The 10,287-nt window shown below is 24.1% G+C and overlaps 2 protein-coding genes across 4 annotated transcripts; one reads left to right on the forward strand and one right to left on the reverse strand.

Annotated features, from left to right (window-relative positions):
• Window positions 1–1,417: 1,417 nt before the first annotated feature.
• On the reverse strand, window positions 1,418–8,358 carry LOC129607414 (protein Skeletor, isoforms B/C). 2 transcript variants are annotated; one of them, XM_055518431.1, is made up of 13 exons: window positions 8,079–8,358; window positions 6,036–6,112; window positions 5,827–5,978; window positions 5,585–5,696; window positions 5,105–5,320; window positions 4,826–5,029; window positions 4,742–4,762; window positions 4,348–4,681; window positions 4,073–4,284; window positions 3,754–4,016; window positions 3,381–3,511; window positions 3,161–3,321; window positions 1,418–2,815 (listed from the first exon to the last, which is right to left on the reverse strand). In XM_055518431.1, the coding sequence occupies exons 1-13, from the start codon at window positions 8,182–8,184 to the stop codon at window positions 2,675–2,677; spliced, it is 2,130 nt and encodes a 709-aa protein (XP_055374406.1). In that variant the 5' UTR covers window positions 8,185–8,358; the 3' UTR covers window positions 1,418–2,674. The 2 variants fall into 2 exon arrangements, with proteins under 2 accessions (XP_055374406.1, XP_055374407.1); XM_055518432.1 differs by having other exon boundaries at window positions 8,303–8,326.
• Window positions 8,359–9,128: 770 nt separating this feature from the next.
• Window positions 9,129–10,083, forward strand: LOC129607541 (uncharacterized). Of its 2 annotated transcripts, none has more exons than XR_008696817.1 (3): window positions 9,129–9,300; window positions 9,360–9,465; window positions 9,521–10,083. XR_008696817.1 is itself a non-coding variant. In XM_055518587.1 (3 exons), exons 1-3 carry the CDS (start codon window positions 9,200–9,202, stop codon window positions 9,792–9,794), a joined length of 477 nt encoding a protein of 158 aa, XP_055374562.1. In that variant the 5' UTR covers window positions 9,129–9,199; the 3' UTR covers window positions 9,795–10,082. The 2 variants fall into 2 exon arrangements, 1 of the variants encoding a protein (XP_055374562.1); XM_055518587.1 differs by having other exon boundaries at window positions 9,360–9,461; window positions 9,521–10,082.
• Window positions 10,084–10,287: the final 204 nt, after the last annotated feature.

Here is a 10,287-nt window from a genome sequence, read left to right on the forward strand (position 1 = left end):
GAAATGGTAAATTGAAACAATTATTTATAAATTTAACAATATTATTTAAAATTCTTACTAGTAATTTGCGGAATAGGATCTTTTCTATATTCATACGTTCGTTATTATCAATTATTGTTTATAATTTTTTAAAACAATTGATATTTTGTCAAAATAACAAGCCTCAGCTCTATGCAATATTTAAATTAAAAGTAGGACAGCCTCAAGGGAAAAAATGTTAAAAAAACACGAAATTTCATTTTATAATTTAATTTTTACATATGATAAATTATTTTTGTTTTAAAGAGAAATTTTATTACCTCAGAACTAATGTCAATATTCTAAATCCGAAAACGAATTCGAAATACCTCAAAAATAGTACATGCCCAAGCTTAAAAATAAAATATTTATTATTTAAACACGAATGTAATTGTTTCTATTGAATGCTAAGTGTTGCAGTCATAAGATTTGCCAATCAAAGCAACGAACGCATGTTAAAATCTAAGTAAATTGTAAAACACGGTTGTATTGTTCTCTCAATTCAAGAATTAATTGCACTATAAGCAGTTAGTACGTTTTATATATTTATTCTATAATGTTATCTAAAATTTTAATTGACTATTTTTTTTTTTTCAAATATTTTATAACGTTGTTAATTATTATTTACTTAAAACTAAAAATTTATCAAGATTATTGTCTTTTTTTTATTATTTTTAAATTATATTTATGTATATGTAGTCTTGATAAAATTGTAATAAATTGTGGATAACTTTTATTGGTATGTTTAACAAAATCTTTCCTATTAAATAATTTCTTATACTTTTAAAAATTAACAAAATGTTCATCTCAATAATCTGTTATAAATACTCCTAGTTTTATTTATATAAAAACATATTTATAAATTTAATATAACACGATAAGTGTCAATTAAACAATGTTATACTAAATTTAATTTAAATTTAAAGAATAAATTAAAACTTCAACAAATTAAAATTTGGACGAAAAATACAAAAAAATTATTTTTTTTATTTATTGTTTTTATGATGACTTTACAATATCGCCAGTAATAATCTTATTGTCTTTATTTTTCATTGACAATTCTTCATTTTTATTGGCAATTACAATGAAAAATAAAAGCCTATACGGTCATTATCTAAATTTTTACAACATAATGTATAAATAATTTTTAAACATAGTTTTGTATGTTGTTGAGAAAATTATAATTCTAATTTGATTATGTGTTTAATTACACGATATGTGCTTTATGCATTTAATCATTAAGCGTTCAATAATTTAATAACAAAGAATTAAAAAAAAAATTAACCTATTTATATACATATATAGTTTTTTTACCTGTAAATTAAAATATATAAATGCTATGTAAATATCACGTTTAATAGATTTAAACTAACTTATTTTTTTTTATAACATCAATTTATCAAATTTCAATGTGAGTTTTATATTAATTTAATTTGTTAATTATTAACAGTCAAGAATTTTTCATCAATCAAATCAACAGTTTCCATAAAATTTTCTTTCTCGGTTTGAGTTTATTCAAAAAATATAAAAAATTAAGTGCACAAAATGCAACGTAAAAGTATTAACCTTTTGACTAATCTAAAATTCTATTATTTTGTGGTTTTTAGCAGAGTATTACTATTTGTAAGGTGAGTATAATCAATTGGTAATGATAAAAAATAAATAACCAAAAATTATATTCAAACGTAAATAGGTATGCATATAATTTCGTTAAAAATATTTCTATTTTAATTTTTAAAATTCGATTTAATTCCTTTTTAATCCAGTTTGCAATACATGAAGTCTATCTAATGCCAACTTAACTTATTCTGCAATAGATTTTGAATTGCTGAATATCCTAAATTGTTATTAAATTTCAAAATATCTATCCTATTTAATGAATAGCGTCATAACCATGTAAAAAAAAAACAATTGGAATAAATTTATTAATACTCGTATTACTTGAAAAATTTGTGCAATTTATTCTACGACACCCTACAGTCATACTGAAAAAAAAAACATAATGTATAAAAATATCTATGAAATTTTTGTTTTTAATAATTCACTTAATATCTAAATTTTGATACTGTTTATAGTTTTTAGAAATTTCAATGCACTTGAATTCAAATGAATATGTAGCTAGGCCTAATATTTCTTCAGATGTTTTTTTTTGTTTTTATTATTTGCTTAAAGTTTTTATTGTTTTCTTTCGATAAAACTTATAATCTAAAATTACAATTACAATATTTTTGACAGTAAAAATTTTCTTTTTTTTTCTAGTTTCAATTTTTAAAATATCAATAAATTTATTGTCATTTTTGTTCGTTATATGTATAAGAGTTGATATTTTCATTTTATTTATTTTTTTTTTTTTATTGTCTAATATTTTTGTGCTTTTATTAATTGTTTTTAATAGTATAATTAACAAAATATAAATTATTGTCATTTTCACAATGTCTTCTTAATTTATCATGTAATAATTCTAAATTTCCTATAAATAACGATTTTATTGTCATTGTTATCCATAATTAATTATTATCATGCAAAAATTTATCCATATAGAATTCTTATTTAAGAAATGAAAAAAATTTCAAAAGAGAAAATTATGTTAAATATTTAAGTATGTATAACAAAAAAAAAGTTATTATCTTATTCTCTATTTCATGTTTTTGATTTTTTAGATATTTGGGCAGAATAAAAGTATACTCAAAATCATAATGAATAAATTTTGGTTACTTATGTTTTTATATGCAAAATCAGTTAAAAATGTTTGATTTATCACCGTAATCTGCCATCCCATGTTTTTTTCTGAAAAACACTTGTAATAAAAAAATTTTTTTTTAATATTTTCATAAAAATTCATGTTTTGGGAATGAATATTTTAATGGATTATGTGTCTAGCTACCATTGAGAAAAATATAAAAAATTTATACTTTATATATGTATGTATGTAGCAATATTGTACAAATAGTTAATTATATTTCTACTTTTAAGTTCAGTCTATAATTCTGAAAAAGTTGCAAATGCCTGATTTAAACTGTGTCTATAACAGTATTTCATTCTATAGTTAAATGTATGTAAATACTTAAATTTATTTTCAAATTTGACGAACTAAATGTGAAATAAAATTTTCATACTTAAAATTAAATATTAATCTTATTACCTGATAATAAAGTAAATCTGGTGCATCTAAAGGAACTGTCCAATTTAAAATACCTGGTTGTCCTTCTTCACAATCTTCTTTAAGGGACGATTTTAATTCATTCTTTGACAAATCTTGTAATTGTATATCAAAATCTACTGTATATATGCAAAATTGGCCAACTATAAATATAATAAATTGAATTTTATTAATATTAAAAAAAAAAAAATAAATTTCTTACCTCCAGTTGGTATTAAATAACCTTCAGGACTGGTTTCAATACCCAAGTAAAATACATGATTTTTCAATTCATCAGGTAATTTGTATTTTATATTGCCCTCTGGGGAATTTGTGATATAAAATGGATAATACCTATAATAATCAAAAAACAAAAACAATTTTTTCAGTTCGGAAATGACCCAATAAAAATTAAAATAATTTTTTTGCGTAATAAGATTTGACAAATTAAGTGACTTCATTGAGAATTATTTGAATTTAATAGTATCTTTGACTTTGACATTCTTAATTTTAGTTGTACTCAAAATTTCATATTAAATATTTATACTAGAAATACGAGATTACATTTTTAATTTTTTTAAACTTTTCGAGCTAACCTTTTTGATACTTCCTCATCAAATCCAGTTTCAATGACAAAAGTATATGTTTTTCCTCTTTCAACGACTATTTCAGGTGCCATTAATCCATTTATATAATAGACAACCTCTAGAGACCACCGACCATAAAGTATTTTATTTCTTTTATCCAAATTCGGTCCAACTCTAACATAAAATGTATCAACATCTTGTAATATATTATCAGGCCATATTGGAATCTCTTCGGTGATAGTGTATAAATTAACACGACAGTCATCGTCATACTAAAATGGCAAACATAAATTATTATGGTAAAAGAAATTTTTGTTTTCTTTTTTACAGCTTGTGAGAAATTTATCTTGATTGCTCTTTGAATTGCTTCTACAAAACTGGTCGAAAATTTAGGTTTCTGAGTTGAATCTAACATTCCAATAAATCCAAATACCGTCATATGGCTATTTATCATAAAATCTTCATCAGCAAATGGTTCGTTCGTTTGAAGTAATCTCTTGAATTTTATTATTGTAGTACTATTTTTCCGATCACCAGTTACTTTTAAAGAAATTTAAAATTATAATCAACAATTTGAAATATATACTAAGAAAACCGAATTACATAGCATTATATCATTTTTTCCACCATAGTACGAGTCCTGACAAAGTCCATGCTTTCCATCACATTCACTAAATTGTGATATAAAGTAGTCCTCTACAACGAAATTATTTAATTGAACATCAAAATAAGCGATTACTATATCTGCCCCATTTTCTTCTACATTAGATGATTTTGAAAAACCCAATAGCATGAACTGGTCATCAAGAATTCGTCCTAATAACTCAATTTCAATGTAAGTGCTTCCAATTTCCCACTTTATTTGCATTCGTTTAGGTAAGAGAGTGCGACAGTTTTTAACTTTCGGTGATGACGTTGTAGACGTTGTTGTGGTAGTCTAAAATTTTAATATTAAACCTTTTTTCATTTAACCATTTAAAACAAAAATATTTCTTACCGGTTTGTACCACCATGGTGGCTAAAATACAAAATAAATAAAAGGTTTCAATAAAAATTTTAGATTAAATACAAGATCAGTTACAGTTAATTTTGTTTGTCCTAAAGCCGGGGGAACATCCAATAAATCTTTTGGTATCAGAACGTGTCCAAAGTTTTGTCTATAACTAATTGACCAAATTGATATCCAATCAATATTGTGAACAGTTAGCGAACCTGGCAATTGAATTTCAATGTCTTCCCCTTGATAAGCTCTCAAAGAATCATAAAGACCCATTTCGTTTGGGACCTTTGTTATATTTAATATAGAAAATATTGGTATAGAACTTTATATTTTTAATCAAGTCATTTATGAAAAATTTACTTTTATTCCCATAATATTTGGTTCAGATCCGTTTCCGGCCCAGAAGTAAGACTCAATTTCTCCATCAAAGTGAAAATTAGGAACATAGAAAGTTTTCGCATCAAGGACACTTACGTTACTAGAACGAACACCATGTGCTAGACGTTTGAATTCTTGAAGAACCCTAGGTTTTGGAACATCCAAACCTACAGGAATAAAAACTTCGCCCAAATCAAACTGAAACAAATAACACGAGAAAAATTTTAAATTGCAATCACAACTTCTTGCATTAATGCATTAACAAAAATGAAAATAAATATGTGCCATAAGAAACTTGACTAGAAAATTTAGTTTTAAATTGTTATGCAGGGTGTGTCGCATACGGTGGCATAAAAATAATTTCTGAAATAATTGAAAAACAGATTCTGAAATTTTTTGCCACTATATGCGATACACCTATATAATTTTTAAGCTTAACGGAAATATTCATAGTAAAATTACCGTAAATCTTGGACACCAGATAGCCAACCATCTTATATCTTTTATACGTTTTCCCATCGGAAGTCTAAGAATAATATTGGTTTTATTGTGGGCTTGAAGAGTAGGCGGATTCCTAAAAGAAAAAAAATCAATATTACTACAAATATTTTCGGCATAATTAAATATTAATTTCGATTGTTTGAATTAAGATTATAAAAATATTAATAATTCTTTCATTAAAATTCAAAATTAGGATAACTTACAGTCCATTGTATTCTTCAGGGTAAGGAATAATATAACCTTCTGGGCTAGGACGCGCAGTTTTTCCTACCCAAAAGTATGCATCTGGTCCTGTTCCATCATATTCAAAACCTTTGATAAATATCGTTGATTCATCTACTGCGTAAACTGAGCCCTAAATAAAAAAAAATATATTAAAAATACCATTTTCATGTTTTTTAGTTTAAAATACCTTAATCCCGTGGTCATACTGATTCAACTTTCCAATGAATTTACCATAATATGGAGATGGTGGGGCAAGCGTAAAAGCTTTAAAATATATGATTGAATAATATAATAAATATGTGCATAAATTTAATAAGAAATCAAAAATTTAAAAAAATATTTTAATTTTAAAAGTAAATTAAAATTTATTTTTAAAAGTTAAGTGTTTTTAGGTTTTTAATAATTTAACAATGTCTTAATTTTACGTATTTCGCACAGTTTTAGTTTTTTTAAGTAAGTTGAAAGCTTAATTGTAAAAATTTTGGAAAATACAACAAAAAGCCGTTTTTTCACAAATTAAATGGTGGAGTTTACGCTTGTTCTTCAAACTTTAATTTCTTTTCTGGATTTTGTTTTTAATGAAACCTAATGTTATATTAACTATTTTACGCAACATTTTGATGCCAGTTTCTACATACAATCTATTAATCCTACAATCCTACCTACATACATGTGTATTAGCGGCTCGACAGAACTGATAGGCACATACTAACAAACTCATATTGCATTAAAAGACAAAAATTAAAAAAAATGCAGAATTCACGCAAATTACAAAATATCTAATTCTTGTTGATGGAAAAATATTGCATAGTTTTGGGATTAGTTCTTATCAAAAATTTTTTTATAAAAATTAAAACAGTTTGATGCTCTAGTACAAAATTATTTATCAAATTTCAAATTCTCCAAAACTCCAAAAAATTATGGAACAAAGTTAACTGCTTTTAGCATCTGAAGCTATACAGTTGAAGCAATTGGATATTAGAATAATGTTAAAAATTTAGATATGCGACAAAAATATTTTAGATAAATAAAAATTTAGCTTTATCATTTAACTACATAGCTACATTTTCAATTTAGCTACATAGCAAATTCTTGTTTTACCGTTTACCCTTTAAATGTGTAAATTTTTTTGCATAAACACAGGATGTACATAAATAATTAAGCAGCCAAGAAATTCAAATATTATATTTTAATTTATAGATTAAAAACATTGAAACTTAATAAATATTTACAAATCTAGATTTAAAAATTTCAATGTCCCTGAAAACTAAATTTTCATTCACTATATAGCTCACGTTCCATATTAAGGTTGTAAAACTGGAAATTTGGAATTTTTAAGATTTAAATTACTTGCATCTATTAGAATATGATTTTTAGAATCTTATTTTTAATATTATTTTTAATTCACCTTCACTTATTGATTTGTCCAAAATTTTTTTTTAAAAATCACCTAAGTATAGAACAAACCTCATCAAAAATTAACGTTTTTAACAAAACTATTTCGTGAGTAAGTATATATAAGTGTATGTTCAACATGTTAATGACTACATAGTTACAAAGAAGATCTTCAATAATTATAAGTTTTTTATATATAATCTTCAAAGCATCAATACAAATTGTAAAATTTATTTGATTTAAATATTTATTATTTATGATATGTGAATGTGTTTGCCAAATGTTATTTATACAGAAATTCATTTAAAATTTGATGTTGATAGTGAAAATTGTTGCGGTTGATAATCTCGTGTTTTTGAAATAAATATTTCACCTAGTGGCCCATAAAATATGTAAATAATTCTTAAATTTATTTTTCTCAACAAAGGAAAAGCTTGTATAAGGTAAATTACAAATTTAGAATTATATGTACATATGTATGTATATATAATATATAATTTATATTGTGTACAAGTATTCCAGAATTTTGAAAAATAATATAATATTATAATGTATGTTATGTAGATATGAAGGAAATAAGAAAAATTGACTGCGCATTATATAAAAAAATTATATAGGTATATTATATGTATGGATGTGTATATACTTAGATACCTACATAAATACATGATTGCTCTATATAACTTTGCTTTTATGAAAATTAGTTTAAATAATCAAAAAAAGAAAAAAACTCGAAAAAAAAACAATGAAAGAAACTTATAAATTAAAATTTTAATGTAAAATTCAAAATGTATTATATTTTATTTAAACTACAATAATTTATGTAAGCTCATACCTTCTCTAATGGTAAAATGAAGTACTAACTGTATAAAACATGTGAAATTTATTTTACTTTTAAGAAATGAAATAAGATAAAAAAACAAAAAATACAAATGACTCATCACTTAAAAAATTTCTAATGTATTCTATAACTATTTTTATTATTATTAATTAATTATATACTATCAAAAATTTATATTTTCTCAAATATTTAAACAAATATAAAATATATAAATTCACAGTTTTATATTAAACAAATCATTAGAAAAATTCAAACCACTCTATGACCAAGGATACCCCGCAACTGAAGAATGTTTGCTTCAAAAAATTTAATTTTACATTTAAAGCGCAACTCAAAAATGAATACATTTTAATAAAATCCTCTTAGGCATACATACATAATGTATACTTGCAATCAGTGTAGCCAAATTAAACAAAATACGATAAAAATATTGCAAACTAAAGAGCATCTAAATTCTGAGTTAGATTTTAATTTAGAAAATTTTCAATTTTCTATTAAAATTAATTAAAAATAAAAATACTTTAAACTATCCATGTTTATTCCATATTTTTAAGAAGAAAAAAAAAATTAATTCTCTAAATGCACGATCAGAATCAATCAATGGGGCGCTTATTCAGAATATCGAATCACTAAGCTATAGTATTGATACTAAAGATTCAAGTCCATAATAAAATTTTTTAAATTTTTAAGATAAATTTCAGTATTACTTAATGTATCGATATTCAGAATAAACACCAATGTATTCTTATAGAACAATATTATGGTTCTTGACGAGGCCGAATTCAGTTAACTTAGTAAAATATGATGAGCATTAACTTAATAAAATATGAAGTAGCGTTTAAATGAGCTCAAAATCCGTTTGAAGTCGACTCCACACCTGCATACAAACTCAATAAATATAACCTCAAAATTATATCACGATTCATATTATATAGCATCTACGATTTTTTTTTTTTGACATCCTATATATATTCAACCAATTAACTACTTTAACCAGTAAACGGTAATACTTATAATGAGTATTTTGATAGGTTCAAACTTCAATATTTTGTGTTGATTTTGGTTTACTTTTAATTTAAAATTAAATTTCCATGTAAAAATCTCCAAGTGGCAAAATGTTAGTTAAAGACTTTTTAAATGATTTAAAAGAAAATATTGATAAAGATTCTATTGATCGCTTGTGGATTTTAAACCGCGAAATACTTAATTTGGAAGAGTAAGAAATAAAAAATATTCTTAATAGATAGGTACTTAATATTAATGTTGTTTTATCAGAACTCTAGGTTTGGAATGTGAATGGCAAGATTTTTCTAATCGTGTATATTGTGAACTCTTGGAAAAGTACAAATTTAACATCAGCCAAATGAATATGTCGATGTATGTAGGTATTTGAATATTTTGTTTTCTTTATGTACTCTACTGAACCAATTTTCCAGTGATTCTTCATTCTCTTCCATAAAAAATTTATCCATAAAAATTGATCAAGAAGCCGATCCAGAGTTAGCTTGGGACTTTTTGAAATATTATGAAAACATATTAATACAACGAAAAATTTTACTGATTTCAGTGAAAAATAATTGCCCAGGTGCTCTTCAAAAATATAAAAAATTGATCGCAGAACAAAATTCAAACGACGATGTTGGAAAACAACTTGGATTAAACATTTATCAGGAATTTTTGCTAAAAAATTCAGCAATAACTTTTAAATGAAAGTAGAACAAGTAAAAGGTATAAAGGAAAATGTCGATTAAAACATTGATTATTAAATATTAAAGATGTATTGAAAGGGATGAAATTCGAATATTTTTTATTTTATTCGAGTCTTTCCGTTTAGTGTATTAAAACATAAACTCCTATAATATACAAAGATGTCTGTGATCAAAATTACAAAATGTGTTATTGCCGTGATATGTACTTGAAATAGAAATTTGTTAACAACCTGATGAAATAAAATTTAATAAAAAGTCTTGTTCTATTAAACATTTAATATGTATGTATGTATGTTCTGTTGAGTTTGCAGTGATCGTTAAGCGAACCATAAAAGATACAATTAATTGCACAACATGTTGATCAAAGTCTTTATTGCACCAGTCATACACCATATTGCCTGTAACATACAGAAAATTTGAGCCAATTCATTATCCGCATGCTATTCGCGAGGTTAATATATATATTTGTATATATCCACATGTACATACACTTA

The sequence above is a fragment of the Condylostylus longicornis genome, unplaced genomic scaffold (genome assembly GCF_029603195.1).
Source record: "Condylostylus longicornis isolate FDR11 unplaced genomic scaffold, ASM2960319v2 ptg000027l, whole genome shotgun sequence".
Taxonomy (NCBI): Eukaryota; Metazoa; Arthropoda; class Insecta; order Diptera; family Dolichopodidae; genus Condylostylus; species Condylostylus longicornis.